The 26743-nt window shown below is 30.1% G+C and overlaps 2 protein-coding genes across 4 annotated transcripts; both read left to right on the forward strand.

The window, feature by feature from the left end:
- Positions 1-1264: 1264 nt before the first annotated feature.
- On the forward strand, positions 1265-26399 carry LOC107445985 (N-acetylglucosamine transporter UNC93A). 3 transcript variants are annotated; one of them, XM_071181222.2, is made up of 4 exons: positions 1265-1443; positions 18639-19922; positions 22586-22853; positions 24691-26399. In XM_071181222.2, exons 2-4 carry the CDS (start codon positions 18678-18680, stop codon positions 24933-24935), a joined length of 1758 nt encoding a protein of 585 aa, XP_071037323.2. In that variant the 5' UTR covers positions 1265-1443; positions 18639-18677; the 3' UTR covers positions 24936-26399. The 3 variants fall into 3 exon arrangements, with proteins under 3 accessions (XP_071037323.2, XP_071037324.2, XP_071037327.2); XM_071181223.2 differs by lacking the exon at positions 1265-1443 and adding an exon at positions 12203-12333; XM_071181226.2 differs by lacking the exon at positions 1265-1443 and adding an exon at positions 12205-12259.
- LOC147806303 (uncharacterized) lies at positions 5867-11222 on the forward strand. The gene is made up of 2 exons (XM_087149620.1): positions 5867-6176; positions 6478-11222. Exons 1-2 carry the CDS (start codon positions 5867-5869, stop codon positions 11220-11222), a joined length of 5055 nt encoding a protein of 1684 aa, XP_087005746.1.
- Positions 26400-26743: the final 344 nt, after the last annotated feature.

Genomic DNA, 26743 nt, shown 5'->3' on the forward strand with positions numbered 1-26743 from the left:
GTAAGGACCGACCATGCGATTAAAAACTGTTTTAATCAATGAATTCACCTAATTAGTGCATTAACGTGTTTTCGTGACTTAAGTGATACGTCGATGTAGTATATATATATAAATATTTATTATACTTTAGTTTCTTCATGATTATGTCTTAGGGAAAGAAAATCCATATATTAGATCATAAGATCAAAAATTATTTCCTTTCATCATTTCACCTATACAATGACACAGTACGCGACTTTATAAATATGTAGCACTAAATAATTAACATATTATTTAGCACTATAAGATATTTTTTGATTGTGTCTTAGTACAAGAATATCCAAACATTAGATAAAAAATTATTTCCATTTATCATTTCGCCTGGCCTTAGTACGGGATTTGGTGACTTTATTAGCAAAATAATTAGTATATTTGAAGCATGCCTCACATGCTAAGGATGCACCTTAACACGTAAGAACCGACCATGCGATTAAAAACTGTTTTAATCAATGAATTCACCTAATTAGTGCATTAACGTGTTTTCGTGACTTAATTGATACGTCGATGTAGTATATATATATAAATATTTATTATACTTTAGTTTCTTCATGATTATGTCTTAGGGAAAGAAAATCCATATATTAGATCATAAGATCAAAAATTATTTCCTTTCATCATTTCACCTATACAATGACATAGTACGTGACTTTATAAATATGTAGCACTAAATAATTAACATATTATTTAGTACTATAAGATATTTTATGATTGTGCCTTAGTACAAGAATATCCAAACATTAGATAAAAAATTATTTCCATTTATCATTTCACCTAAACAGTTCTTTAGTACTGGATTTTGTGACTTTATTAACATGTAGTGCTAAATAATTAACATATTTAAGATATTTCATATATATTAACTAATTATTATATAATAACTTAAATAAACTTAACTTAATTATTATATATAATTCATTATTATTTCATAAAATTTCATATATATTATATTTCATATTATATTTCATATATATATTTCATATATATTTCATATACATTATATTTCATATATATTTCATATATTAACATATTTAAGATATTATTGTGCCGTAATACAAGAAAATCTAAGAATAAAATTAAAAATTATTTGCATTTATTATTTGGCCAAAAAGACAAATAATGAGAATTTTGAATGACTCAAGTGCAAATAAAGACATGCAATACTAATTCAAGAAACACTAGATGACATGTGAAACAACACAGCTGACACTCTGTTACTTTAATGCCAGTTTATTTCTCTTATTTCTAGAATTTGGAGGCAGGTTTGATTGTCGTTATATTTATCGAAATTATATCAGTTTATGGCTAATTCAAGGGAAGCAGTTAAGAAGATTTTCAGTTGAAAAAAATTTATTAATTTTTAATTATTTAAAAAAAATTAGGATGGATAGCCCACTTTTAATTGAAGTAAGTTTTTAATTCATGTTCAAAATGCTTATCTTGTTTTATGTGAACTATCTGTTGAAATTCGAAATAACCATAGCTTGACTAATATTTGAAGAATTAATTCACAAATATCGCAGAAACTTCTTAATAATATAAACTATGTCAAAAATCATAAAATAAATTATATAATTAAAAATTAATCAAAATTGCATTGCGGAGAAATACTGTTTAATTTAAAAATGCACAAAAACAAAATATTAATTTTATAGTTAAAAATTTTGATAATGATTATGCACGGAGCAACATACAAACTGAATTCTTTTTCTTTCTTTTGAACTTTTTTAAATTTCTATGTCCTCTTCCTAAAACTTTTTTGAGCGATTCTGGTAAAAATTATTTCATTTAATTTCTTTTTCATTTATTTATTTATTTAATTTTTTATTTTATACCCTAACTTGACTTTTTATTTTTATGAACTTTAAGAACCAAAATGAGTGTAAATTCATTTACACAAATTATGGATCAAATTTTGAATTATTTAAGCTTCTTTTAAACTAAAAAATTTTTTTTCCAGTATTTAGTGCCACTCAATCAAAAAGGAAGAGACCTGTTTATTTTTGATTTATAAGTAATGAAGTAAATGCAAGGCCTTATCAAAAACTCTTACTGTATTAATCTACTGTACGTAACTAAAATCTTTTAAATTGAAAAAAAATTGTTATGAAATTCATGGGTAACGATTTTTTTTCCTTCTAAACATTAAATACATTTCGCCAAACTTAAATATGTAGATGTTTTTTTTCCTTTTGTGTCGGTTCAGTAAGGTAACCGAAAATCATTAATTATGAAGTGAAAAGACTTTTTTTAACACCCATTAAAACTAATCAAAGCTACAGTACCAAATGCGAAACCAACCTGGAAATGTTAATTCTTGCTCAGAAAATATTATAAATTCAAATATCGAGCTCATCTCAATGTTGTAAAGAATTTGAAAGAATCTAACTCTTATGTGAGTTGAATGTATGGTCAGTTAGGAGACCATAATGATAAATATCCCGCTTCTATTCATGATTATTATAGTCTACGAAGATCTTATTCACTCAATGGACTGATTATCAATCAGTCAATATTTGTTTTGGCTGTCAAGTCTGCTAGCCTCCAGATCATTGTGGTCAATCTGCCGCATCCATTCATGATTATTATTGTCTATGAAGATCTTATTCACGAAATGGAATAATAATCACTCATTCAATAATTGTTGTAACAATCAGGCTGGCTAGCCTCGCACCCGTAGTGCTTATTACTATATAAATCTACTATATAAAATTAAAATATCTTTAAAGGAAAAAATTTCTTATAAAGTTCTTGTAATGATTTTGAGACATTAAATGCATTTAAACAAGAATAAATATTTGAATGTTTTTTATCTTTATTATAGTTACCATACAAATCAATCTACCACATTATTGATTATTATTGTCTATGAAGATCTTATTCACAGAATGGTATAATTATCACTCAGTCAATAATTGTTGTGGCTATCAGGCTGGCTAGCCTAAAGACCATAGTGGTTAAGTTATCACATCCATTTATGATAATTACCATCTTTGAAGCTCTATTTGACGAAATGGAATAGCTATCAATCAGACAATAACTTTTGCGGTTGTAAGGTTGATTAGCCTGGCTTCCAAACTGACCAATCTACCACATCCATTGATGGTTATCATTCTCCATGAAAATCATGTTCACATTATGAAAAAATAATCAACCAATCAAATAATCAAGCAATATCGCCTTCCTGTAGCTCTCCTCATAGAAAACAACAGAACTTCGGTGTCAAATGTTTGGACAAGCTTGCCTTCGTTTACAATTGAGATAAACTAACTTTTATTACTTTAACGAAAGTCTTTTATTGTTAGGGCAGCATTTAAAATCAAGCCTGTGTGTTCAATCGTTTCGTCTCGTCCATTCTCTGTAGTTATCAAATCCAATAAATGTCAAAATTTTCAATAAATCTTCAGTCTGACCATCGAAATTATCTCTTACTTCTACTTGTATTCAAGTGTAAATAAATGGTTGTTGCCATTTTGGAAAGAAAAGAAGTTTGCATAACAGACATGTTACTAATAGTCTGACAGACGATAACATATTTTTATTATTTGTCAAAAAGAAAAATTTAAAACAAAAAAAAGCCAAAAACTTCATATATTTGCATGTGAGTCGTAAAAATTCGGCGTCGTGATTTTTTTTAATTTTTTATCATTTGGCCATTTTATTGAACATCGAGAGTCTTGTTATGCAAATACAAACCCTACCATAAAAATAAGTAATGTTGGTTACGTCATAATGCTATGCAACTCGAATATTAAGAAGAAGAAACAAATGTTTCTTTTTGAAGAAAATAGTGTACATGAAAAAGTTTCTCTACATCAGCAATATACATTATTTATCATTTACACCTTTGAATCAGAAATTCCTTCAGATCGTTAGAAACTCTAGACAGTTGTCTGGGAAAATGGGATTTCAAATGCTTGTTTTTGTAAGATACGAAGTCATATCTAATGAATGATAATTCAGTTATAAAATGATTCGTAATAAAAGGATGATTTGAAAACTTAGACTAGAACAGTTGTAATTGAATTACAGGTACAGATAAATTTGTTTTTAACTTTGAGAAATAGTGGCACGAATTTTCTGGACTCGTCAAATATTATATTGGATAATATATCGCATTGTTCTATGGGTCATTGATATTAAGAGGCAAGTTTATGAAAACTTTTATTACTCTTTAATATGTTTCTCAAAAAGTCTTTTTTATCTGAAGTTTCAAAAAGGAAACTGTCAACCAAACATAACTTTATTATTTATTTTTTCCATGTTAATTTTTTTTAAAAAAAATAATGTTTATTTTTTAAGTAATGAAATTTTGAATGTTTTATTAAACTTGCACTCATTTCTGTTCTTATTCTAGAAAAGTGGCTTATTTTTTAAAACTAACTTGTATCATAAAACAGAAGATTTTGTAAAATATTACAATAGCAATTGCTTTTATTGGTATAATGAAAATATAGTTTAAATTATAAAAGTAAAAAATTTTATCACGTGTTTTTTAAATTTATGAAAAAAAATCGGCTTTTTTTCTTTTTGAAAATAAGTGAAACTATATACCATTCTAGTAATGTAATGCGAAAAATAAAATAGACTTTTTTCTTCACTTTCCATATTAAGGGTCTAATTGACTATGAATATGTATTCTTAGAATCTTTGCAAAAATTGAAGTAATGAAAAACTGTGTATACTTAGGGTCACAAATTAATTTTTAAGCGAGATAAGACAAACGTTTTAAAAATCCGTTCTACCTTAATCTAGTACAAAAAATGCGAAAATGGAATTAAAATCATTAAAAAAAAACAATTAATATTTGTCTTGTGTTACTGGAACGCGTTCATATTCGATTAAAACAACTTTTATGTTTTATTTCCAAATAAACTGGTTTTACAATTTTTTAATTTTTCCACTTTTACTTTTGCCCACCTTAATAAAAAATGTTTTTTTCTTTTCGTTCCTTTTAAATATTAATTTGTGATTAGTCATTTGCATAGCTTTTGAGACTTCATTTTTCACAAGGTTTCTAAAAATATATAATGACAGCAGTCATTAAATAACAGCCTGCATTAGTTTTCATTCATTTAAATAATTTTTTTCAAATTTAATTAAAAAATTAGTAAATTAATTAACTAAATTAATTTAAAAATTTCTACAGATTGTTGTTATACAATTTAACAGTAATATATCATGCTGTACTATAGCGCAAATAGTGCTGCTTTAAATTATATTTTCACTGTATTTTTTCAGCGTTGTAGTAGTGTTCAACATTTCGCATATTTTTATTGATATAAAAATATACGAAAATACATATTGCAATTATGATGCATATGAAGATTTTAGTGATATATATGTATATATATTTATATATATTATGATGACTACTATTATATAGATGATACGATTATGTATATGATACTATTATATATATGATATGATTATATATGATATGTGTTTATGCTTAAAGTAGTTTTCAAAATGAAATATAGATGGCAGTATAAAGTCACGTGAATAGTAAATGTTAATTTTTGTTTTATGTATATGTAGTTTTAGTTCTCTATGTGTTTTGTCTCAATAAAGTTGTGTAATTAAAACCGGCATGGTAAGTGATTATTTTCCCCGAGACGAATAAGTCTTTTTTCATTTGTGGCGCCATTACGTGGGGCAGATGTGGATGACTCATGTAAGTGACTTTGATTTTTGAATTTGTTTGAAACTTGAATAGAATTGAATTTTGAATTTGTTTGAAACTTGAATAGAATTGAATTTTGAATTTGTTTGAAACTTGAATAGAATTGAATTTTGAATTTGGGAACTTTAGAATTGAATTTGAATAACCATGTCGGTCAGTGATAATGAGACAGATGAAATTGATGAAAACTCGAAGAAAAAAACCATTCAAAAGAGAACAACATATAGAGCATTAACGACTAAACTGCTTAATAAAATAGAATCCTGTTATAAAGATGAAAATTTAGATGATGAGAATAAAAATGAAGAACTAAAAACCTTATACGATCAATTGATTGAAAAAGAATATGAGCTTGTAAAACTTAACATAAAGATAGAGGCATTTATTTCCGTTGACGAAATTGAAAGGGAAATAATTTCGGTTGATGAATATTCGGAGAAAATTTTAAAATGGAAAAGTAAAGTTAAACGAAAAATTGATAAAATTAATGAAGAAACGCAATCGGTTTCTAGTCACGAAAATTTACCTCTAAGTTCATTAAATAGAACTCCCATGATAGAACACAAAAAATTGATTTCTTTACCGAAATTAACTTTGCCTAAATATTTTGGAGAAATGTTTATGGCTTGAATTTTGGGCCCAATTTGAAGATGCAGTGCATAAAAATACCGAATTATCAAATGTCGAAAAATTTCATTACTTAAAAAATTCGTTGGGTGGTTTGGCATTAAATTCTATTAAGGGTTTTTGTTTGACAGATTCTAATTATGACAAATGCATAAAATTAATATCTGATAGATTTGGACGAGAGGATCTTGTAATTAATGGTCACATGACTAAACTCCTTAATTTAGAACCCGTGAAAAACTCTTCTAATTTGAGAGCGTTTCGAAATTTATATGATCAACTTGAAATTAATATTCGTTCCCTTGAAAGTTTGAAGGTCGCATCTGGTTCGTATGGCCAGCTTTTGTGTCCCATAATTCTAAAACTATTACCTCCTGATGTTAGTTTGGGATATAACAAAATAAAAGAATCTAAAGGTCAGTTTAATGTAAATGAATTAATGAAGTTTATCAAAATCGAATTAGAATCGAGAGAATCGTCATTACAGCTAACACAACCAAAAATTGATTATTCCCCTCCATATCATCGTTCGGCAAACGAATCATACGCGAAAAGAAATAATCCGCACACTTCCGCCTTAACTACTATCATAAAAGATAAAAAATGCATATTTTGTTTTAAGGGACACGATTCTTTAAATTGTCGCTTATTATCACTTTTTGAGAAAAGGGCCAAATTAAAAAGAGAAGGTCGCTGCTTTAAATGCTTATGTAAAGGTCATTTGAGTGTAGAATGCCAGGAAAATGTTCGATGTAAAAAATGTATGAGTCAAAATCATAACGAACTGTTTTGTTTTGGGAAAGAGAAACCGATAATAACAAATCACTCAGAAAAGCGAAATGAGGAGCCAGCAGCCGCGCCTCAAAATCCTGAATCAATTATTTCTAGTATTGCGCATAAGGCCAATAGTCAAAACAAGACTATAATTTTGCCCACGTGTTCGGTAACTGCGCGTAATCCAAATAAAAAATGTAATTCTAAAAATATTTTAATGCTTTATGATTCAGCTAGTAGCTGTAGTTTCATTACGAAGGAATTAGCAGATAGTCTTAATTTATTGATTTCTCGAACTGAGCGATTAGAAGTATATACATTTGGAAATAACCCAATTCAAAAAGATTTCGGGGTCACGACAGTTAACCTATCTCATATAAATAAACCAAGCAGATGCGCGAAAGTAGAATTATTTATAACTGATTCTATTTCTCATTGCCACGTGCAGGCTCCGAATGATATGATTAAAAGAATGTTAAAGGAATTAAATTTATCATCTGAAGAATTGTTTTCTTTTGAGGGAAAAGAGAAAATTCACATTTTATTGGGATGCGATTTAATGTGGAAATTTTATACCGGAAATAAATTAGAATTTTCTAAAGGCCTTTATTGTATTGAAACTTTATTCGGTTATTGTATTAGTGGAGTTACGCAATCTATGAATTTAAGAACTCAATCAGTTAACGTTTGTATTTCGGAAAGGAAAAATGTTACGAATTCAGATGGTGATTTAAATGCTAATTTAAGGAAACTTTGGGAAATAGATCATTTGTTTATTGGGAACGATGATAATAGCATTTTAACTAATGATATGGAAATTTTGCGACGCTTTGAAAATGAAATAAAATTTGAAAATGGAAAATATGTGGTTAGGTTGCCTTTTAGAGAAAACATGAATCTTTCTGATAATTTTTCGAATGCTAAGAGGAGGCTCTGGAGTTTGACCACCCGTTTTGAGAAAGATCAGACTCTCTTTCAGGATTATAATGAAGTGTTTAGAGAACAGTTAAAATCGGGTGTAATTGAACCTATTACTATTGAGAAAGGGATTTCGTCAGACCATATGTATTACATGCCTCATCATCCAGTTATCAGAAGGGATAAAGAGGAATCGCGTACAAAACTACGCATTGTATTCGATGCATCTTCTAAAGATAAAAATTGTTATTCATTGAATGATAATTTAGAGGCAGGTCCAAATCTTAACCCTAATTTGTTAAATCTTCTTTTGCGGTTTCGACAGAATTTTATTGGAATTATAGCAGATATTGAGAAAGCGTTTTTGCGCATTTCTTTAAATAAAAACGATAGAGATTGTCAGCGCTTTCTTTGGTTTGATCAGATGCCGCCAAATGAGATTAAGATTTTTCGGAACACTACAGTTGCGTTCGGGGTTAAGTCTTCGCCATTTTTATTAGCCGCTACAGTTAAGCACCATATTGAGAAATTTAAAGGGTCACACGAGTTAGCATACGCGGCGTTAAACGATTGCCTCTATGCCGATGATTTAATTACAAGTGTGAATAATTTAGAAGACGCTATTGAACTGTGTAACGACACAAAGAACATTCTTATGTCTGCCAACATGAACTTACGTGCCTTTAAAACTAACAGCATCGAACTATCGCAATATTGGCAAGAAACGAAATTCGAGGAACCTTCCAAAAATAGTTTGATTCCTATTAAGGTACTAGGTGTCATATGGGACACCGTGAAAGATGAACTGAAATTGGATTTATCTTTCATAAACTGTTCTCTCTCAAGTACTATTTGCACGAAGCGTGCAATTTTGCAACTATCATGCATGATTTTTGACCCTATCGGGTTTATAGCTGCATTCACGATTCGAGCAAAGATATTGTTGCAAGTTACTTGGCAAAGAGGACTTGGATGGGATGATGAGTTACCTAATGATTTGAGAAGAAAATGGAAGAAATGGACATTTGAAGTTCCGAAACTGGAAGACATTATTATACCTCGTTGGTACTTTCCTAGGTCTAGTCGAGAGAACATCGATTTTGAGATACATATTTTCTGCGATGCCAGTGAATTAGCTTTCGGTACTATAGCTTACCTCAGATACATCAATGAATCAGGACAGTATGAAGTTAGCTTTGTCCTTGCAAAAGCTCGAGTTGCACCTGTTAGGAAAATTACGTTACCGAGACTAGAGCTTTTATCCGCTGTCCTTGGTGCAAGAGTGCTAGACTCCTTGAGAAGTGTTTTCCACATAACGAACAATTATTATTTATGGAGTGATTCCATGGTGACTTTACATTGGATCAAGGGGTGTGCTAGCAATTGGAAACCCTTTGTAGGGAACAGAGTAATGGAAGTTCAAGCGAAAACTGAACCAGAAAATTGGAGACATTGCTGTGGTATCGATAATCCTGCTGATTTGCTGACACGTGGGTGCAATGCAAGCGAATTGAAAGAAGGAGATAAATACAGGCATGGACCTCCTTGGCTGAGACTTGAAGAGTCAGAATGGAATAATGGCAGAGGTTTTAGCTCTTGGAATAGCGAACACTTGGACGATGAAGTTCGTATTGAGAAACGAATCAAGCCCATGAACATTAATATGAATGATTGCAAGGAAGAAAGCCAGCCTGATTTTATGAACGTCATAAATAAAATTTCGTCATGGACTAAATTGCAAAGAGTATTTGCCTGGTGTAGAAGATTTAATTTAAATTGCAAGTTTCCAGCTGCAAAGATTAGTGGTTGTTTAACAACTGCAGAGATTCAAAATTCTAGAAAATCTCTGGTGAAGATAGTTCAAGAATGTGCTTTTGGTACTGAAATAGAATATCTGCATAAAGAGAAGACACTCCCAAAAAATAGCAATCTGTTGCCTTTGGCACCCTTTCTTGACTCATCGGGACTGCTCCGAGTTGGTGGAAGATTGAAGAATTCCAATCTTTCTGACCGTCGAAAACATCCAATACTTCTCCCAAAAGGTCATCATTTATCAACGATAATTGTGAGATATTTTCATGAAAGCCATCTGCATGGAACTATTCAAATGACATTATCAGCATTAACGCAAGAATATTGGATAATTGGAGTCAAGAATCTTGTCAGAAAGACTATCTCCAGTTGTGTAAAATGTCATCGTCAAAATGCTAGAATTTTGACACAATTTATGTCTGATTTACCTTCAGTAAGAGTAACACCTTCCCGAGTTTTCTCCATTGTTGGAACTGATTATGCCGGTCCTTTCCAAGTGAAGTCCAGAAAAGGAAGAGGTGTGAAGACTATGAAATGCTATGTTTGTTTATTTGTGTGTTTATCCACAAAAGCAGTTCACTTAGAACTTGTAAGTGATCTGACTTCTGATACCTTCCTAGCTTCTTTAAGAAGATTTACATCTCGACGGGGAAAACCTGATCAGATACACAGTGACTGTGGGACAAATTATGTTGGTGCGTATAGAGAGTTGAAACGCCTGATTGCATCACTCTCTTCAGATGAAGGTTTTCAAGGCTATCTTGCAAAGGATAATATCATTTGGAAATTCAATCCTCCTGCGGCACCTCATCATGGAGGATTGTGGGAATCTACTGTTAAATCTATGAAGTCACACCTTAAAAAAACTGTCGGTGAACAGATCCTCACCTACGAAGAATTCCTAACCCTGATTGCTGAAGTAGAAGCTTGCCTTAATTCTAGGCCACTTACCCCTCTGTCGGATGATCCTGCTGATTGTGAGGCATTGACGCCTGGTCATTTCCTTATTGGTACTTCATTGACATCAGTACCGGATTCTGATCTTTCAAAGGAAGTGATTACACCTTTACAACGATGGAGGTTAGTGCAAAAAATGAAACAACAATTTTGGAAACAGTGGTCAACTGACTATCTTTCCACTCTTCAAAGGCGACCGAAATGGCTCCAAGTAAAGAAAAATCTTGCTGTAAATGAACTGGTGCTAATCAAAGAAGATGATTTACCTCCACTGAAGTGGAAGTTGGGACGTGTGCTAGAGACTTATCCTGGAGCAGATGGTAAAATCAGAGTGGTAAGGTTGAAAACTGCAAATGGTGAGTTAAAACGTCCTATTGTTAAACTTTGCCCACTGCCTATAGAATACAAACTTTGAACTCATACGAACTTTGAACTGTTAATTTTAATTTTTCAGTCAAATTTAATTTTCATTTTAAATCAAAATTTTATGATGGTTATTTGTCTGTAAGTGCATTTCATTAGATCAATTTTGTTTTTGTTATAGTTAATTTGTTTATTGTTTGTCTACGATTCACATATATTTCATTTAAAGTTGATTTAGTTTTGTGTGAAGATTCTTCAACTTAAAATTTTCTGTAGTTGATCTATTGCTGCTTTATCTTTGAAATTAAAGTTTGAATGAATGTATAACATTTTAAGAACCCCCTAAGGGTTCATGGCGGGGGAGGATGTTTATGCTTAAAGTAGTTTTCAAAATGAAATATAGATGGCAGTATAAAGTCACGTGAATAGTAAATGTTAATTTTTGTTTTATGTATATGTAGTTTTAGTTCTCTATGTGTTTTGTCTCAATAAAGTTGTGTAATTAAAACCGGCATGGTAAGTGATTATTTTCCCCGAGACGAATAAGTCTTTTTTCATTTGATTATATATATGACTACTATTACATATTATGACTACTATCTATACATGATACGCTAAATTATGACTACTTTAAAGTAAGTTTTTTTCCCATTTAATTTAAACGCTTAAGATAATTTATGTAAGTAAAAATTATTATTACAAAATGCAAATACTATAAATACTATATTTTTATTCCACATAAATTTTAAAGATGCATTTTCAAATTTTTTAAACTATTCTACAATTGATAAAAAAGATAGTAAGAGTAAAGAATAAATAGTATTTGATGGAGGAAAAAAAATGTGGTTATATACACCATCAACCCGCGTACCCCTACCACTACACCCTGTCTTTTTCCACAATATTTTCATTTTCTTTTGTGTTGTTATTATTTTGATAAACTACTTTTAACGTTTTAATCTCGCTGTATTATGAAATAGATTTCTGGTATCTTATCTTATAGACTGTTCGATTGCGTTCTGTACATTTTAATAGTCAACAATCCGAAAGAGGGGATGAGAGGAGGTTTGTTTACCAATACCATTACATGTACGTTTTATAGGATACTATTGAAACAACAAGCTTTTATATTTTATTTTTGAAAATAATTTTCAATAGAATAGGTAGTATATTTTATGTATTTTTAATTGGTATTTATTTAATTAGATTAATTTTTCTTATAAGGATATAATTATTTCTTATGATGCATAAAAAATTAATTCTAATGTTGGAACTAATTAAAGCTCAACCATGTCTATCAAGTAGGCAATTGTATGTATAACTTTGTATGTGCCATCAGCCGTTTGTTTATCACAATATCGAAGCGATAAGAAAATTTTAATATTTCATCAATAAATTATAGTAAATGATCTGAAGCACACTGAAACTTTTATAGGTTTAATTCATTTTTGTTTTGAACATTTAAATGGAAAAAAATTTTTCAGTAGTAACCTTTTTGTGTCGTTTTATAATAAAGTGTTAATTGATTTTTTTAAAATTATATTTTCATTATATATTTGATTGTACTAATTCACGATCGCATAGTTTTATTTTGTTACTATAACTTATTACTGTAATAAAATATTGCAGTTACATAGTTTAATTTCTATACTTGATTTTGATAGGAGCAATTAAAGTTAGTTACAGATAAAATATATTAAGCTTAATTTTGTTATGCGTGGTTCGATAAATGCTCTAATTTTCATTAAAATTTTGTAATTTGTTTATGTACCATGTTTAATTGTTAATGTCATATTCGTTAAACTTAAAACATTTTAAAAACAATTCATTGGTGGTATATTAAATGGTGGTGTGTTAAATTAATAATTCTTTAATTGGAGGTCGCTGGTCTCATAATGAATGCAGAAATGCCACTAGGTCAGGTTTTAACATTTTAATTCCATAAAAATTGTATATTAAAAAACGAAACAAAAAAATTAAAATATATATGTCACATAATTTTTAAAAAAATTAAATAAATTGGGGCAAAATATAAAAAAATATCTGTGTACTAGGAAGTTCAAGTATAACTTTCACAAATATTATGTTGTTACTTATGCCCCATGCCAATACCAGCAAGCCTGATATGAGAAACTATAGCGAATTTTTGAGGCAGAGGGTGCGTTTCTTCATTTTCAGTGGAGCCATTCATAGTCAAGAATACAACTTCAACCACACACACGTCACAGCCCGTTTTACAGGGAGGGCCCATTCATGCTGTATTCATTCAGCCACAGATCGTAGTTTTGACCTGAACCAGAGAACGATCAATCTCCAATTCAGTACCCCCAGAGATATTGATTTGTTATGGAAACTTGGAAGATTTTATGTCCCCGACAGATTTAACGTGCACCAGTACCAATTTAATAGACGAGAATTCTTCTCTGGCGTGATCCGATCTCACGACCTCACGAACACGAGTCCATCGTCCTAGCAACCAAGCTATCCCGGCCCCATTTTGACAAACGATAGATCACTATCATCAAATATATATATATATATATATATATATATATATATATATATATATATATATATATATATATATATATATATATATATATATATATATATATATATATATATTGAGGCAAATGAAGTTTTTGATCAAGTAGAGCGTTGGAAACATGTCGACTGTTTTTTTTTTCCAATTCGTATATTTTTCTTAAGCGAATGAATTTTGTAATCAAGCAAAGGTAACATAGACAAAGGTATTTCCAACATAGGTAAAACATATTTTTCATATTAACAGGTTATATATTTAGTCTATGCCATATATTTCTAACGCGTTTTTGACAATTGACATCTTTATGACAGCACAAATGTAAAAATTTGAATATTCTAAAACAAATTCTTTCTTTATGTGAAAACAATTGGCTATTTTCACTTATCTTAGGACACTGACAGAAGTAAACAATGGAACGAAGTGTTTCCTTAACACTGTGTCAAAACGAAATTAATTCACTAAATCTAAAAATTCTGATATATATGAAGGCATTTTTTCTATTTCCTTAACTTGTAATATTCTATTCCAAGAGAAACCATGCCAAAAGAAATACTTCATTTTGATTCCTCTGAAAAATAATTTCCATAATTTTAAACTTAATGAATATTGCATTGCGCTGAGCATAAGTTTACTTTCTTGCATGTTGACATTTTCTAACATTTTCTTACATTTATCTTACTATTTCACGGACAGGTAATTCGAACAATATCATGGTTTGATTACATAATCATTTATTTCATAAATGCTTGTGCACAATTTTTTATGAGTTTTATTTAAATGCAATATAATAATAATTTTAACTCAGATATATAAAAAAGTGCATCTCTACTAACAAATGTTACGATTTTATTGCTAATCTTCTGAAAAACTTGTTGGTTCGCACGTACTGAAACTAAAAAATTTACCTTAAATAAAACTTTTTTTTTTAATTTATAACTTGTACTATATAATATTAATTCCTTTCATAAGCAATAATTAAAAAATAATATTTTCCACTTTAGAATTTTTTATCCCATAATATTGTTGATTTAATTAGCTCATGTTTTTTTTTTCTTTTTCTCATTAATTAAATTTAAAATCCGTGTATAAAAAAGAGCCTTTCTTAAGGGCTTTCGTAATAAAAGGTTATTAAAATTTTTTTAACATAATTGTATCATAATTACCATACAAATTGTTAATTACGTAAGAATGAATCTGATATCATAATTACGTGTAATCATATACATGATTATTTGTAATCGTAAATTATATTTATTTGTAATCGTAGATCATGATTAACGTTAATCGTAGATCAACGAAAATAAAAATTGTGATCAAAACTACCAGAATATGGTAAAATCTACCGAGTTTCTGGCTCTATGGGAATTTTTACGGAAGCGCTTTGGTAATGATTTTGGTAAAATTGTAGTAAAATTTAGTAATTTCATAATGATACTTTAGTCCATGGCAAAAAAACAATTTATTCGGTAAAATAATAACTTTTTGTTTTGTGTTTTTTACTAAATGTGTAGTAAAAGAACTTTAATTTTGAAAACCAGAATTTTCGGTAAACCGTTACCGTAGAAACGGAAAAATTACCAAATTAATAGTTTTAATACCATATATTTTGGCTTTAATTACTAGAAAACTGCATGTAGGATTGTTTCTTTTATTTATTTTTTTTACCAGAAATGTTATTACGGTAATTTTAGTCGAATTTGTTTTTCCATGTTGTAAACACAACTTCTTGTAAATTATGATTACAATTCTAGTTACAACTTATTATTACTGTTGTCACGTCAAAAATTCTACATACTGTTATTTTCTTATAATGGCGATTATAATTTATTCAAAAAGTGACTGATTACTTGCTATCTTTTACATTTCACGCAATTATGGTATGTATACATAAACTCTGTTAAGAAGCTTAAGCAACTTTAATTTTTTTCCTTTAATTTGTTTAAAGTATAGTCTTATGGAGCATTTTCGCAATAATCACATTGAAAGTTAATTAAGTTCTAAGATATGTAAAATAATAGTAATGATAGATTACTAAATAAATGTTCAATCTTAAAATGGGTAACTTTTAACAGTAATGAAATGGTCAAATAAAATAGAACATCTTTAAACTTGAAGTAAATTTCAAAACTTTAAATTAAGTAACAAATAAATTATGGAATTCTCTAATCATTTATTGAATTAGCTTTAGTTTTAAACTTTCTTAGGAAATTTTAAGAGTGAATAGACAAAAAATTGTCTTAAAGTCAAAAATTGGAAGTCATCTTTGTGTACTTTTTTTTGGTTAGATATCATTCTATATTTAGTATGAAAGTTGTCTAACCTTGAAAGTTTATGTACTCATGTGACCCTGAAAAACACAAAATAGAATGACAAGTTTAAAATCCTTAAATTTTATACAATCCTTATACACGTTATGAATTCGTATTCATAAATGGAGATGTATAAATCCATTTCCAATGTGATCAAGAGCTTAGGGGTACGTGCTACTTTTAATGAAGTCAACTTTTCTTTATTATATTATATTATTATAGTTATTATATTACTAAATTATTATATTATATTATTATTATTTATTATATTATATTATTATTATTTATTACATTATATTATTATTATTTATTATATTTCTATATTATATTATTATTGTCACAATCATTATCATTATTGTTAATTGATTAATATTAAAGATGGATAATTCCAAATCTATTATTTACTTTCAAGTAATTTACTGCGAATTAAGTGAAAAATCTTGTCTTACCTAAGAATGAACTAAGTTAATACAGACTTAACTTATTTAAAGAATGTTAATATTAAAAAAAAAAATTTATATTCGGTATGCATTAATATGATGGAAATAAAAGTATACTAAAAATTAATATAATTTTTCTATGATGATAAACTATTTTATAAAAACTGATTTTAAACTCCTTGATCATTAGAAATTAGAAAACGCAAACGTAAGGCTTATGTAGGAATTTTTTTAAATTTAACGCCTCCTCGAAGTTTACTTTTTTTTTTCAATTTATAAAAGTTTTTTCGATTGAAAGAATTTATTGTACAGCGTAAGCATTTCACATGCTTTCTGCCCTCCTTTTCAGCAGAAATAAGCTAATTGTATAGTTTGTCTAAGCTAAGAACTCCTCCCACCACAAAATCGGAGGCTGTCTGTTGCTATGGATACAAGAATGGCGCATTTTAGGGAAGGTAGCTTCACTCTTGGAATAACACAATAGAAAGAAGAGTTTCTCTTTCTCTCGACCTGAACCGAAACCACTCCAAAACAGTGACCCCACACCCCTACTTGAAATAGTCATACCTCGTTACCATGGTCACCGCCACAGGTCCAGACGAATGTCTAGAGGAGTTCTTATTTTAGACAAATTATAACTCTTCTTCTCTTTAGATATTTGCTTACGTAATATTTACATTCTTGAGTGCAGTGATATTCTTATTACTTTTGTAAAAAAGTACTATTACTTTTACTATTATAAAGTTTATTACTTTTGTAAAAAAAGTGCAGTGATATTTTTATTACTTTTTGTAAATATAATTCATAAAACCTACCTAATTTGAATGACTCAAACGCATTGACTTAAACACTTTCCCGCCAAAGGAAGCTTTTAAACTACTCAACTGCGAGGGATTACATGTAACAGAGAGCTATCAATTTTACGTAAAAAAAAAAAAAACGTATATTTCACTTTTAAATTTTACTAACCATTCGTAAAATTTACATAAAGCTAAAACGTCGAATTGTAGCAAAAAATGGTCATCCAAAAAACGTATAATTCACTTAAAAATATATAAACAAATTCGTTCACTTTGCGAATAATTTACAAATCACTTTATTCTGTAAATAAATATAATTTTTTCGTTTAAGAAGTTCTCTTTTAACCTAAAAAATCTTTTTTTCTATTAACTATTTTTTTAATGTATATTTTTTCTCTAATTTGCTAATAAACAAATGATTTCAGAAGTTAAAATTTACGGACAAAAGTGGAGGATAAATCTTGTTTTATTTTTATATATTTTGTATATGTGTGTTATTTTAATTTTTCAGCATGTTAGTTTCTTTTCTCCTTTTTTTCATGGAAGGAAAACTTAATGAAAAGAATAATTGTCCGAACTGGTAAAAGAAAGTCATTTTTTCATTAAAAGAAATTAAATGTTTTGGGAGAGAAAAAAAGAGAACAGAACTGATAAAAATTGCAATTGAATGTAATATAGAGAAGCAATCCTTATAACTTTTCCATCTCGAACAAACAAGGAAAAAAAATGACGTTTTTTTATTCTTCTGGATAAAAAGTCTAACGTTTAAACTGACCACAACTTTTCGCATGTTTGAGAAAAATATTATCTCTTTGATTATTTTACTACTTTGAAATGTATTACTTGTATTGAAACAAAAATGTAATATAAGTTTTGATTTTAAATTCAAAATTTAAAAATTGCTAAAGTATTTTTAGTAGTTATGAGTAATTTTAGTTTTAAACTTGGCTAAAGCTTCTTGGAAGGTATTCAAAAAATTTAGTGTTACATTTGAGAGTCTTTTATAGATTAAATTATTATTTCAGTATGCCTTATAAACTGCTTGTAAATTGTCGCTAATATACGCTAAGTTTTAAACTTGAGTACTGCTTCTTGAAAAGGAAAGGTATTCAAAAACCTTAATATTATGTTTGAGAGTCTATTATAGATTATTTTATTATTCCAGCATATCTTATAAACTGCTTGTAAATTGTCGCTAATATATACTAAGTTTTAAACTTGGATACTGCTTCTTAAAAAGGAAAGGTATTCAAAAAACTTAATGTTATATTTGAGAGTCTATTATAGATTACTTTATTATCTCAGCATGCCTTATAAACTTCTTGTAAATTATCACAAATTTTAGTGACTTTTTTAAACTTATTTTATTTTTAGGTGACATGATATAAGCAGGTCTCACCAATAATCTTCACCATGACGCAAAGAAAGAAAGAGTTTAACGAGAGAACAGAAATCCTCCACGAAGGCTCCAAAGGCTGTATGAGCAAAAAGCGAATGATTAAAAACATTGCAGTAGTTTGCTTTGGTGTCTTCTTCCTTTTTACTGCATATGATGGACCTGTTATGTTACAGAGCACAATGAACAAGGAAGGAGGTATCGGCGTCATTTGCCAAGCAATAGACTACGCCGCTTTCTGCATATCTTCCTTACTGTTTCCAAAATACATAATTAAAAGATTTGGAAGCAAAGCAACTTTTGTCGCTTCCATGTTGACTTACATTCCATACATAGCGGCAAACTATTACCCTCATTGGTCACTAATGCTCCCCACATCTATATTAATTGGATTGGGTGCAGCAACTTTGTGGGGTTCTCAAGCAACTTATCTAAATGATATATCTGTAATGTTTGCTGAATTAAACCTTTCGAAGAAAGAAAACATAAGATCCAAAAGAGGATCTAATGAGTCAAATATGTTTTATTCTGATAAAAATCTTAAAGAAACTGTCATTTCTCAGAATGACTTTAATTCAGAAAGGAAGAGATATTCCAATAGGGAATCTTCCACCTCAACAAACATTGCAAACAATTTTGCCAATGAAGATGGGTATGTCGAGAGATCAAATGGGATTGGTAATCTCTACAATTCTGCAGAAACTGTGATCGTAGATGAAAAATCAAACGTAGATTTCAACGTACCTTCCAAAACAGATAATATTTTCAATGAAAACTCTCAAACATCGCCAAATAACAGTAATTTGGCAATAAGGAAGAAAGAGATCGAGTCTGTGACAGCTCGTGTGTTTGGCATCCATGGTATGTCATACCTAATATGCCATTTATCTGGTAACATGATTTCGTACTTCATTACGAAGAGTGGAATTGATCCTCAGAATTCTTTAAGCAACTACACTTGTGTGTGCGGTGCTGAATACTGCAACATCGAGTCGAACTGTTTTACGCAAAACGTGGACCAGATATCGGATGAGATAAGAATAACTTTAACTTCGGTTTGTGTTGCATTGGGCATTTTATCTGTCATTATTGTGGCTGTATTTCTGGATCCAATAGATTCAGATTCCAAGAAAGCTACTTTCTCTTTAGATTTGTTGATGGCAACATTTAACTTGGCTAAACGTCTCGATTTGGTGCTGTTAATTCCGTCATCGTTTTATATTGGACAAGCACAAGGTTTCTTTGCAGGAGAATTTAACAAGGTAAATCTTAAGATATTTGATTCTGAATGGCTCATTGTGAAGAAAAAATCAGTCGTTTAAGAAAACTTTTGATTCCTTTTAGTTTACGCTTCGGATAATTTATTGTATTTGCGTGTAACTTCGCATGAAGAAACAATTTTGTCAGTCAATATTTCAAATCTCCATTAACAGTTTTTTTTATAACCATTATGTAAATATAGACAAATACTTTAATACTGCTTTTCTCAAAGTGTCCTTAAGCTATTTATTTGTTTCTTGCTTGTTATATGTAACCAACACAAAACCAGATCTCCTTTTTACAGATGTAAAGATAAATTTAATATCAAAGAAATACAGTCGGACCTCTATTTAACAAAGTCGCTAAATACCGATAATAAGCTCGTTATATGGAAAATTCATTAAATAGAAAAACACCTTTTAAAACACTTAAACAGCACAAAACAAGTTTTAAATTCATAAACACTAGACATAATTAAAATAGCAATTGATGCACTTTTATCTTGTAAACTAGTATCTACTATTTATTTATAAATCTTAACCATAAAAGAAATCTGCATGAAAAGCAAGAATAGAGCAAAACATTATCCGGTGTTACACTATCATGCTATATACATTTTCAACTAAAAAAAGACTAAATTTATGTATAAAATCATAGTTGCTTTTATTATAAAAGTTATTTTAAGCATACATTAACGCATGCGTTAAGTTAAATTGATACGGATAAAATCCGTTAATTTGAACTGAGTTTTTCGTTTGAAATGCAAACAAAAAGGGAAAGGGAATTTACTGCTCTGTCAAAGATAATTTTTAGAGAAAACAGTAATACATTTCAAAAAGCAGTGGCTTCGAAAATTTGTTCAAGGTCAATTCCCCCATAAATTGCTCTAACAAGTTTAAAATGTTAAGAAATATTTCGGAAAATAGGGAAAGTGGATCTCAATGAAAAGTTCGTTAAATGGAAAATAATTCACTTCGCTAAATGGAAGTTATTTTACAAAAAAATTTCCAAAATGCTCTTGGTTCCTCGAAAAAATTCGTAAAATAGAGAAATTCGTAGAATGGAAGTTCGTTAAATAGAATTCCGACTGCAGTTTAAAGATTTAAAAAAAAATTCTAATCGTGGGTCCTAAGATTAGGCTTATTGGGCCTGATTCCACGCTATTTAGATAATAATAGCCCATATACTTAAAACACCAATGTTTCACACTCGAAATCGTAATCGGTTTAAAATTTCTATTTTCGTCTCAATGCTCAGTTAAAAAAATATATATTAGTTTACAACTCTTCAAGGCTCAATTCAACAAATATTAGTTTGCAACTGGTATTCATTGTCCGAATCAATAAATATTAGTTTTAGGCTTCAACTCATTGCTCAATTCACCGAATATTACTTTACTGCTTCCACTCAATGGCTAACTCCGTTAATCTTAGTTTAGTTTCGGATGAGTTCTTGCATTATGCGTATTAATTCATTATTTCTGCAGTTTATTAAACATTAGTTAATATTGCCTCCTCAAGGTTCAACTAAAAAAATAGTAGTTCACATACCAGGATCACAATCAGTTGGAGGGCAATTCACTTTTGTGGTAAAGAGCTGTAAGTCATGAACTTCACACTTGAGTACAACAATAGGTCCGGCAAGTATATACGGTGAAAATTATTGCATTGTCGAAATTTTGTAAGGGTACTAGCTTATATGCCTACCACGTAGTCAGACCAAGATTAAAATTATGTGGAGTTTAAATTATAGCCATAAAAGAGATACTTAAAAGAGGAAATGGGTGTATGAAGACACTATGGTTCTTTATAAACAAATATTTCTAACTTCTTTTATGATTAAAATTCGATACAAAAATCTTTATCAAATCATTTTCCCCTTCTAACAATTTATTGAGAAACGCTTCGTAACAAATTCTGTTTTATCAACAATGGTAATTAAAAATTTAAAATATAGAAAACGTGGGTTTGGATAAAGCTAATATAAACCCTGAAGTTTCAAATCTTGAATATTTTTCTCGAAATGTCAAAATGCGAACCTATTATGGCAGGTTTACTTCCCTGATGCTCAATTCTGAGTAATTCTGCCATCATTTGCTTGCATTTTAATATTTTGAAGAAAAACTTTTCAGCATTTGAAACTTTATGGTTTACCTGAACCAACTTCGCTCTGTATTTTAAATTACTCAGGTAGGTAAAACAGGATTTACCAAGAAGCGTTTACCCTGTAATATAACGTCTTTTTAAAGAAGAGAATAGGACTTCTATAGGGTAATCAGCAAATTTTATATTGTAACACAAGCCACATAATAAAATGATATCTCTTCATATATTAACGATTTAACAAGCTAGATAATAAACGATATCTCTTCATATAATTAAAAATTTAACAAGCCAACCAATAAATGATATCTCGTATGATAATTAATGATTTAACAAGCCACATAAGAAACGATATCTCGTAATATAATTATCTATAATTAAGGTAGCGAATTTGACTTCTTTAGAGAATGTGGTAATTTTATATTGCAACACAAGCTAGTTAATAAACGATACCTCATCATATAATTAACGAATTTTCGAAAAAAATACAAATGTAATTAATGGTGTATTATTATTTATAATGTGCAAAAAATGATTTTTTTTAATGTAATCTACTTTTACAGGCGTTCATTGGCTGTGCTTGGGGAACGTACCACGTTGCACTTGTTTCAATATGTTACGGATTCTTCTGTGCAGTTTTTGCATCATCTTCAGGCTGGCTAGTAAAGCTATTTAATCGAATACCGGTTTTTACATTTGCTGCTGTTCTAAATATAGCGTCAAATATTCTGTTACTTCTTTGGAGTCCAGATCCTCATCATCCTGAAATATTTTTTATATTTGCTGGAATGTGGGGTGCTTTCGTAGGAATTATATGGTCTCAGCTGAGAGGTATTACACATGCTATATGAATTCAAATTCAAGCATATTATAACATCAAAGTGTTTTTATATTTTATTTTATAACCGTCGTTGAACAGCCGACCCAATTTTTGAGTTTACGACTACTAATGTTCAACTCCGTAGCCTTGTAATTTTGAACCCAATCCAGAAGACAAGGGAACTCCTGGATCAAATATTGGGGGAAATATAACTTCGTGGAGGACTTTTTGATGGAATTAACCTGAATATGTGTTACGTGGAGTGGAAGACCACGAGAATCTCCCACGGTTAGCCTGACGGCAAAGGGACTCTAACCCATGATCCGTCTACCACTGAGGCTATTTCACGTCTGCACTGTGGTCTGTGCACGCTGGATGCGGAATTCGAACCCGGTTCGCCGCATTGGAAAGCGAATGCTTTATCCACTGAGCCATCGCTGCTCAAAAGTGTTTTTATAGGAATTATTGAAAAGCATACATTCGGTGTAAGTTTTTAAAAACCAATGATACAAAAAAAAGGGATTCACCGGCAACCAGGAGTATAAAAAACTCTATAACAAAGTTAAAGATTATCTGTAACAAAATTTGCTACATTTCATTATTATTATTATTGTAAACCCCACATTGCGTAGACAGATATAAAACCACATAAACTTTACACTATGATTCCAACAAAAAAATATATTTTTTTTACCATGTATTTTAATTAACTTTCTTTGTTCGCGAAAGAAGAATAGAGAAATTTCACGCAGCGTTTGTCTTGTGTAAATCGCAATTATCCTCTTATTTTTTACCATTTAACATTTCTGTGATTTGTGAAGCAAAAAAAAACTCTCACTTGTAATATGAAGCTGCAATGGTATTAGCATTAAATTAAGAGGGAAACCGTGACACTCTGCGAGATTTCTCTAATATTAACACATTAGAAGGCGCAGATTCGAACTGAACCTTTGTACCTCAAGAAAATATGAATTTCGATCATTTTCTGACCTTCACCATTCGAATATCACCATTCGAATATCACCATAATTTATCACCATTCGAAATTTCCATCACTTCCTGAAAAGCGAAGATGCTTAAATTTCCCTTGGAGCTCTATTAGTGAGGCCTAAACTGACATCACTTTACTTACCTATTTACTAGAAATCCATCAATGATCAATGAGTTACAGATAGCGACCAATTAGAATACGCTTATATTAGGATGTGAATATGAATCGTCCAATAGCAATGACGCAGACTACAATTGATTTATTTATTTTACTCAATGATACTGTTCAGCCTCTAGTTTGGACATCTCAATGACCAAGTAAGAAACTGAACTAAATCTAAGTTTCACTATCATTCAAACAATAACGTTTGCACTTCTCCTATTGAACTATTCGTATTCCTATCCCAATATAAACGTATTCCTATTGGTTGCATCTGTAACTGATTGATCATTGATGGATTTCCAGTGGACAGGTAAAAGGAGTGACGTCAGCTTAGACATTTCTGTACTAGAAAAAAATAATTAACTGAAAATTTGTTTTAAAGAGGAATTCTGGTGGGTACGAATCCTCCCTCCATGACATAATCTCAGGGGAAAAAATTTTAGTGCAGCTCTTGTGTGACAAAATAATACTCTATCTTTATATCTTTTATATCTTATATCTTTTATATTTAATATCTTTAGATGATATAACTTAAATACACGCAAAGTGTTATAGAGGAAATTAAATTGAAAGTTAAATAACTTGCCAATTATATATTTATAAACTTGAAAACACGAACAACAATGCGATGCATTTTATTAATTAATATATTATTATCTGTTTATAAACATAAATGCATTAATATTTCTTTTCAGCCTTCTATGGAGTGCTTTTCAAAGCAGAGGAAGAAGCTGCCTTTTCAGCCTTTCATGTGTGGTACGCACTTGGCTTCTGTTTGTCTTTCGCCTACAGCAACTACTTCTGCACATCCATTAAAATATACGTTCTTCTGATTATATCTAGTTTAGGATACATCGGGTATTTATTTGTGGAGAAACGATTTGCCAGTTGGAAAAACTTTAAAAGTGAAGTAGGAATTCATGAGGCGACAAGAAGTTGATGATTGATGATTTTTATAAGTCATTATGTGCAGTATTAGGAATGATCTCGAGACTATTATGAGAAATCATTACTATTTCGAAAAATTTAAAGCTGCGCTTCAAAGTAAAGGGTTAAAGAAAAAAAAACTTTATTTGTTTCTTTGAAGTTATAAAAATTATTATGCAGCGCTACGAGCAAAGTGTATTTTCTGGTCACATAACCTAGAGCAAAAGCACCAAAACCGGAGATTTCTTCATCCGTAAACTAGACCGAAAGCATGACAAACGGAGTACGTGCGATCATAGTCTATAAAGAATTATAGCCGGTTCCTAAAAAACGTAGTATCTTCTTTAGAAGAGGTAAGACTTTTAGTTGATTTACTAAACGCGAGTTCAATCGGTTGAGTGAATGAGAAATTCAAATATACGTTCTTTGATACCATCAATTGATCAAAATGTAAAGTTTGGTGCGAAGCAATGTTAACTACATTTATGTTCCTATAGATAGAATTCTGAATCTTCAATGTTCGTGAGTGTGTTTCAAAAGTTTTTAATGAACTATTTATCCATTGATTTCTGCATTTATGTATTTTGTGTACTAACTATTTTTGTGTGAATAATGCATTTAATGTAAAAATAAAGAGATTTTGCATTTCCATATGTAGCATTCTACATGTTCACGTTCGTAAATTATGCCCATCGCAGTTACTACAGAATTATACGGGTTCTCTTATTACGAGCTTTGCTCTGAGCCAACGTACATGACCGTATGGGATGCTACTTAAAAGTGCAAAATCTTTCGGTTGCGTTCTAACCCTTTGTCGTCGTAATTAGTTTATAAGTCCTAATTTTTGTTGAACGAGCACATTATACCAGATAATAAAAATTTCATACATTTTCGAATCTTATCGACTGATGTGAACAGTATTTTTCAATACTTAGAGATGCTTTGCTTTGGTGGCTAAGAACTAACATACGATTGAAATGGTAAAAAAAGCATTGTTTATTGAGAGTAGACATACGACTGAAACGTTAAAAAGCATTGTTTATTGAGAGTAGACATACGACTGAAACGTTAAAAAGCATTGTTTATTGAGAGTAGACATACGACTGAAACGTTAAAAAGCATTGTTTATTGAGAGTAGACATACGACTGAAACGTTAAAAAGCATTGTTTATTGAGAGTAGACATACGACTGAAACGTTAAAAAGCATTGTTTATTGAGAGTAGACATACGACTGAAACGTTAAAAAGCATTGTTTATTCAGAGTAGACATACGTGTGAAACGATTAAAAAAAGCTTTGTTGACTGAAAGTAGACGTACGATAAAAACGTTTAAGGGGGTGCTTATTTGCTATTGTTGTTGTTACTTTGCATTAAAATTATTAAGAGATTACAGACAAAGAAGTCTTTCAGAGAAGTGAATGAAAAAATTTTGTATTGTAATGTGTGGCACAAATAAATAGTCCAGGTTGGAAACTATTATTTATTCAAACTCTTCGTTTCCACAACACAAACAAATACACACACACACACATATTCAACACATGAAATAATATATAAAAATCTCGAGCGAGAGAACGTTCAGAAGTCCGTGTTCTCATTTCGACTTCTTCGAACCAACTCCACATCTCCTCTCCCAAAAGTGGCCCCCACTCGCCAAGATAGGCGCGCTTACTTCCGTAAGTGTTATAATTTATTTCTGTCTCTGTTTATTAAAATACGGAATTGAAATCTTACAAACACCTCCAACCACCAGACTTTGCCTTTCCCGATACATAGGGGAAAGCAAAGGAAGAAAAACTTTCCCTTTGGTGAAGTAAGGT

Source organism: Parasteatoda tepidariorum, chromosome 8 (assembly GCF_982258835.1).
Source record: "Parasteatoda tepidariorum strain Cologne lab strain chromosome 8, Ptep-v5.0, whole genome shotgun sequence".
Lineage (NCBI taxonomy): Eukaryota > Metazoa > Arthropoda > Arachnida > Araneae > Theridiidae > Parasteatoda > Parasteatoda tepidariorum.

What these genes read in the sequence shown, in the direction of transcription:
- LOC107445985 (XM_071181222.2), top strand. Translation starts at nt 18,678, where the DNA reads ATGACGCAAAGAAAGAAAGAGTTTAACGAGAGAACAGAAATCCTCCAC. An exon ending in TTGCAGGAGAATTTAACAAG is followed by an intron (nt 19,923 to 22,585) that starts GTAAATCTTAAG and finishes CTACTTTTACAG; the next exon opens with GCGTTCATTGGCTGTGCTTG. An exon ending in TATATGGTCTCAGCTGAGAG is followed by an intron (nt 22,854 to 24,690) that starts GTATTACACATG and finishes ATTTCTTTTCAG; the next exon opens with CCTTCTATGGAGTGCTTTTC.
- LOC147806303 (XM_087149620.1), top strand. Translation starts at nt 5,867, where the DNA reads ATGTCGGTCAGTGATAATGAGACAGATGAAATTGATGAAAACTCGAAG. An exon ending in GAAAATTTTAAAATGGAAAA is followed by an intron (nt 6,177 to 6,477) that starts GTAAAGTTAAAC and finishes TTTGTTTGACAG; the next exon opens with ATTCTAATTATGACAAATGC.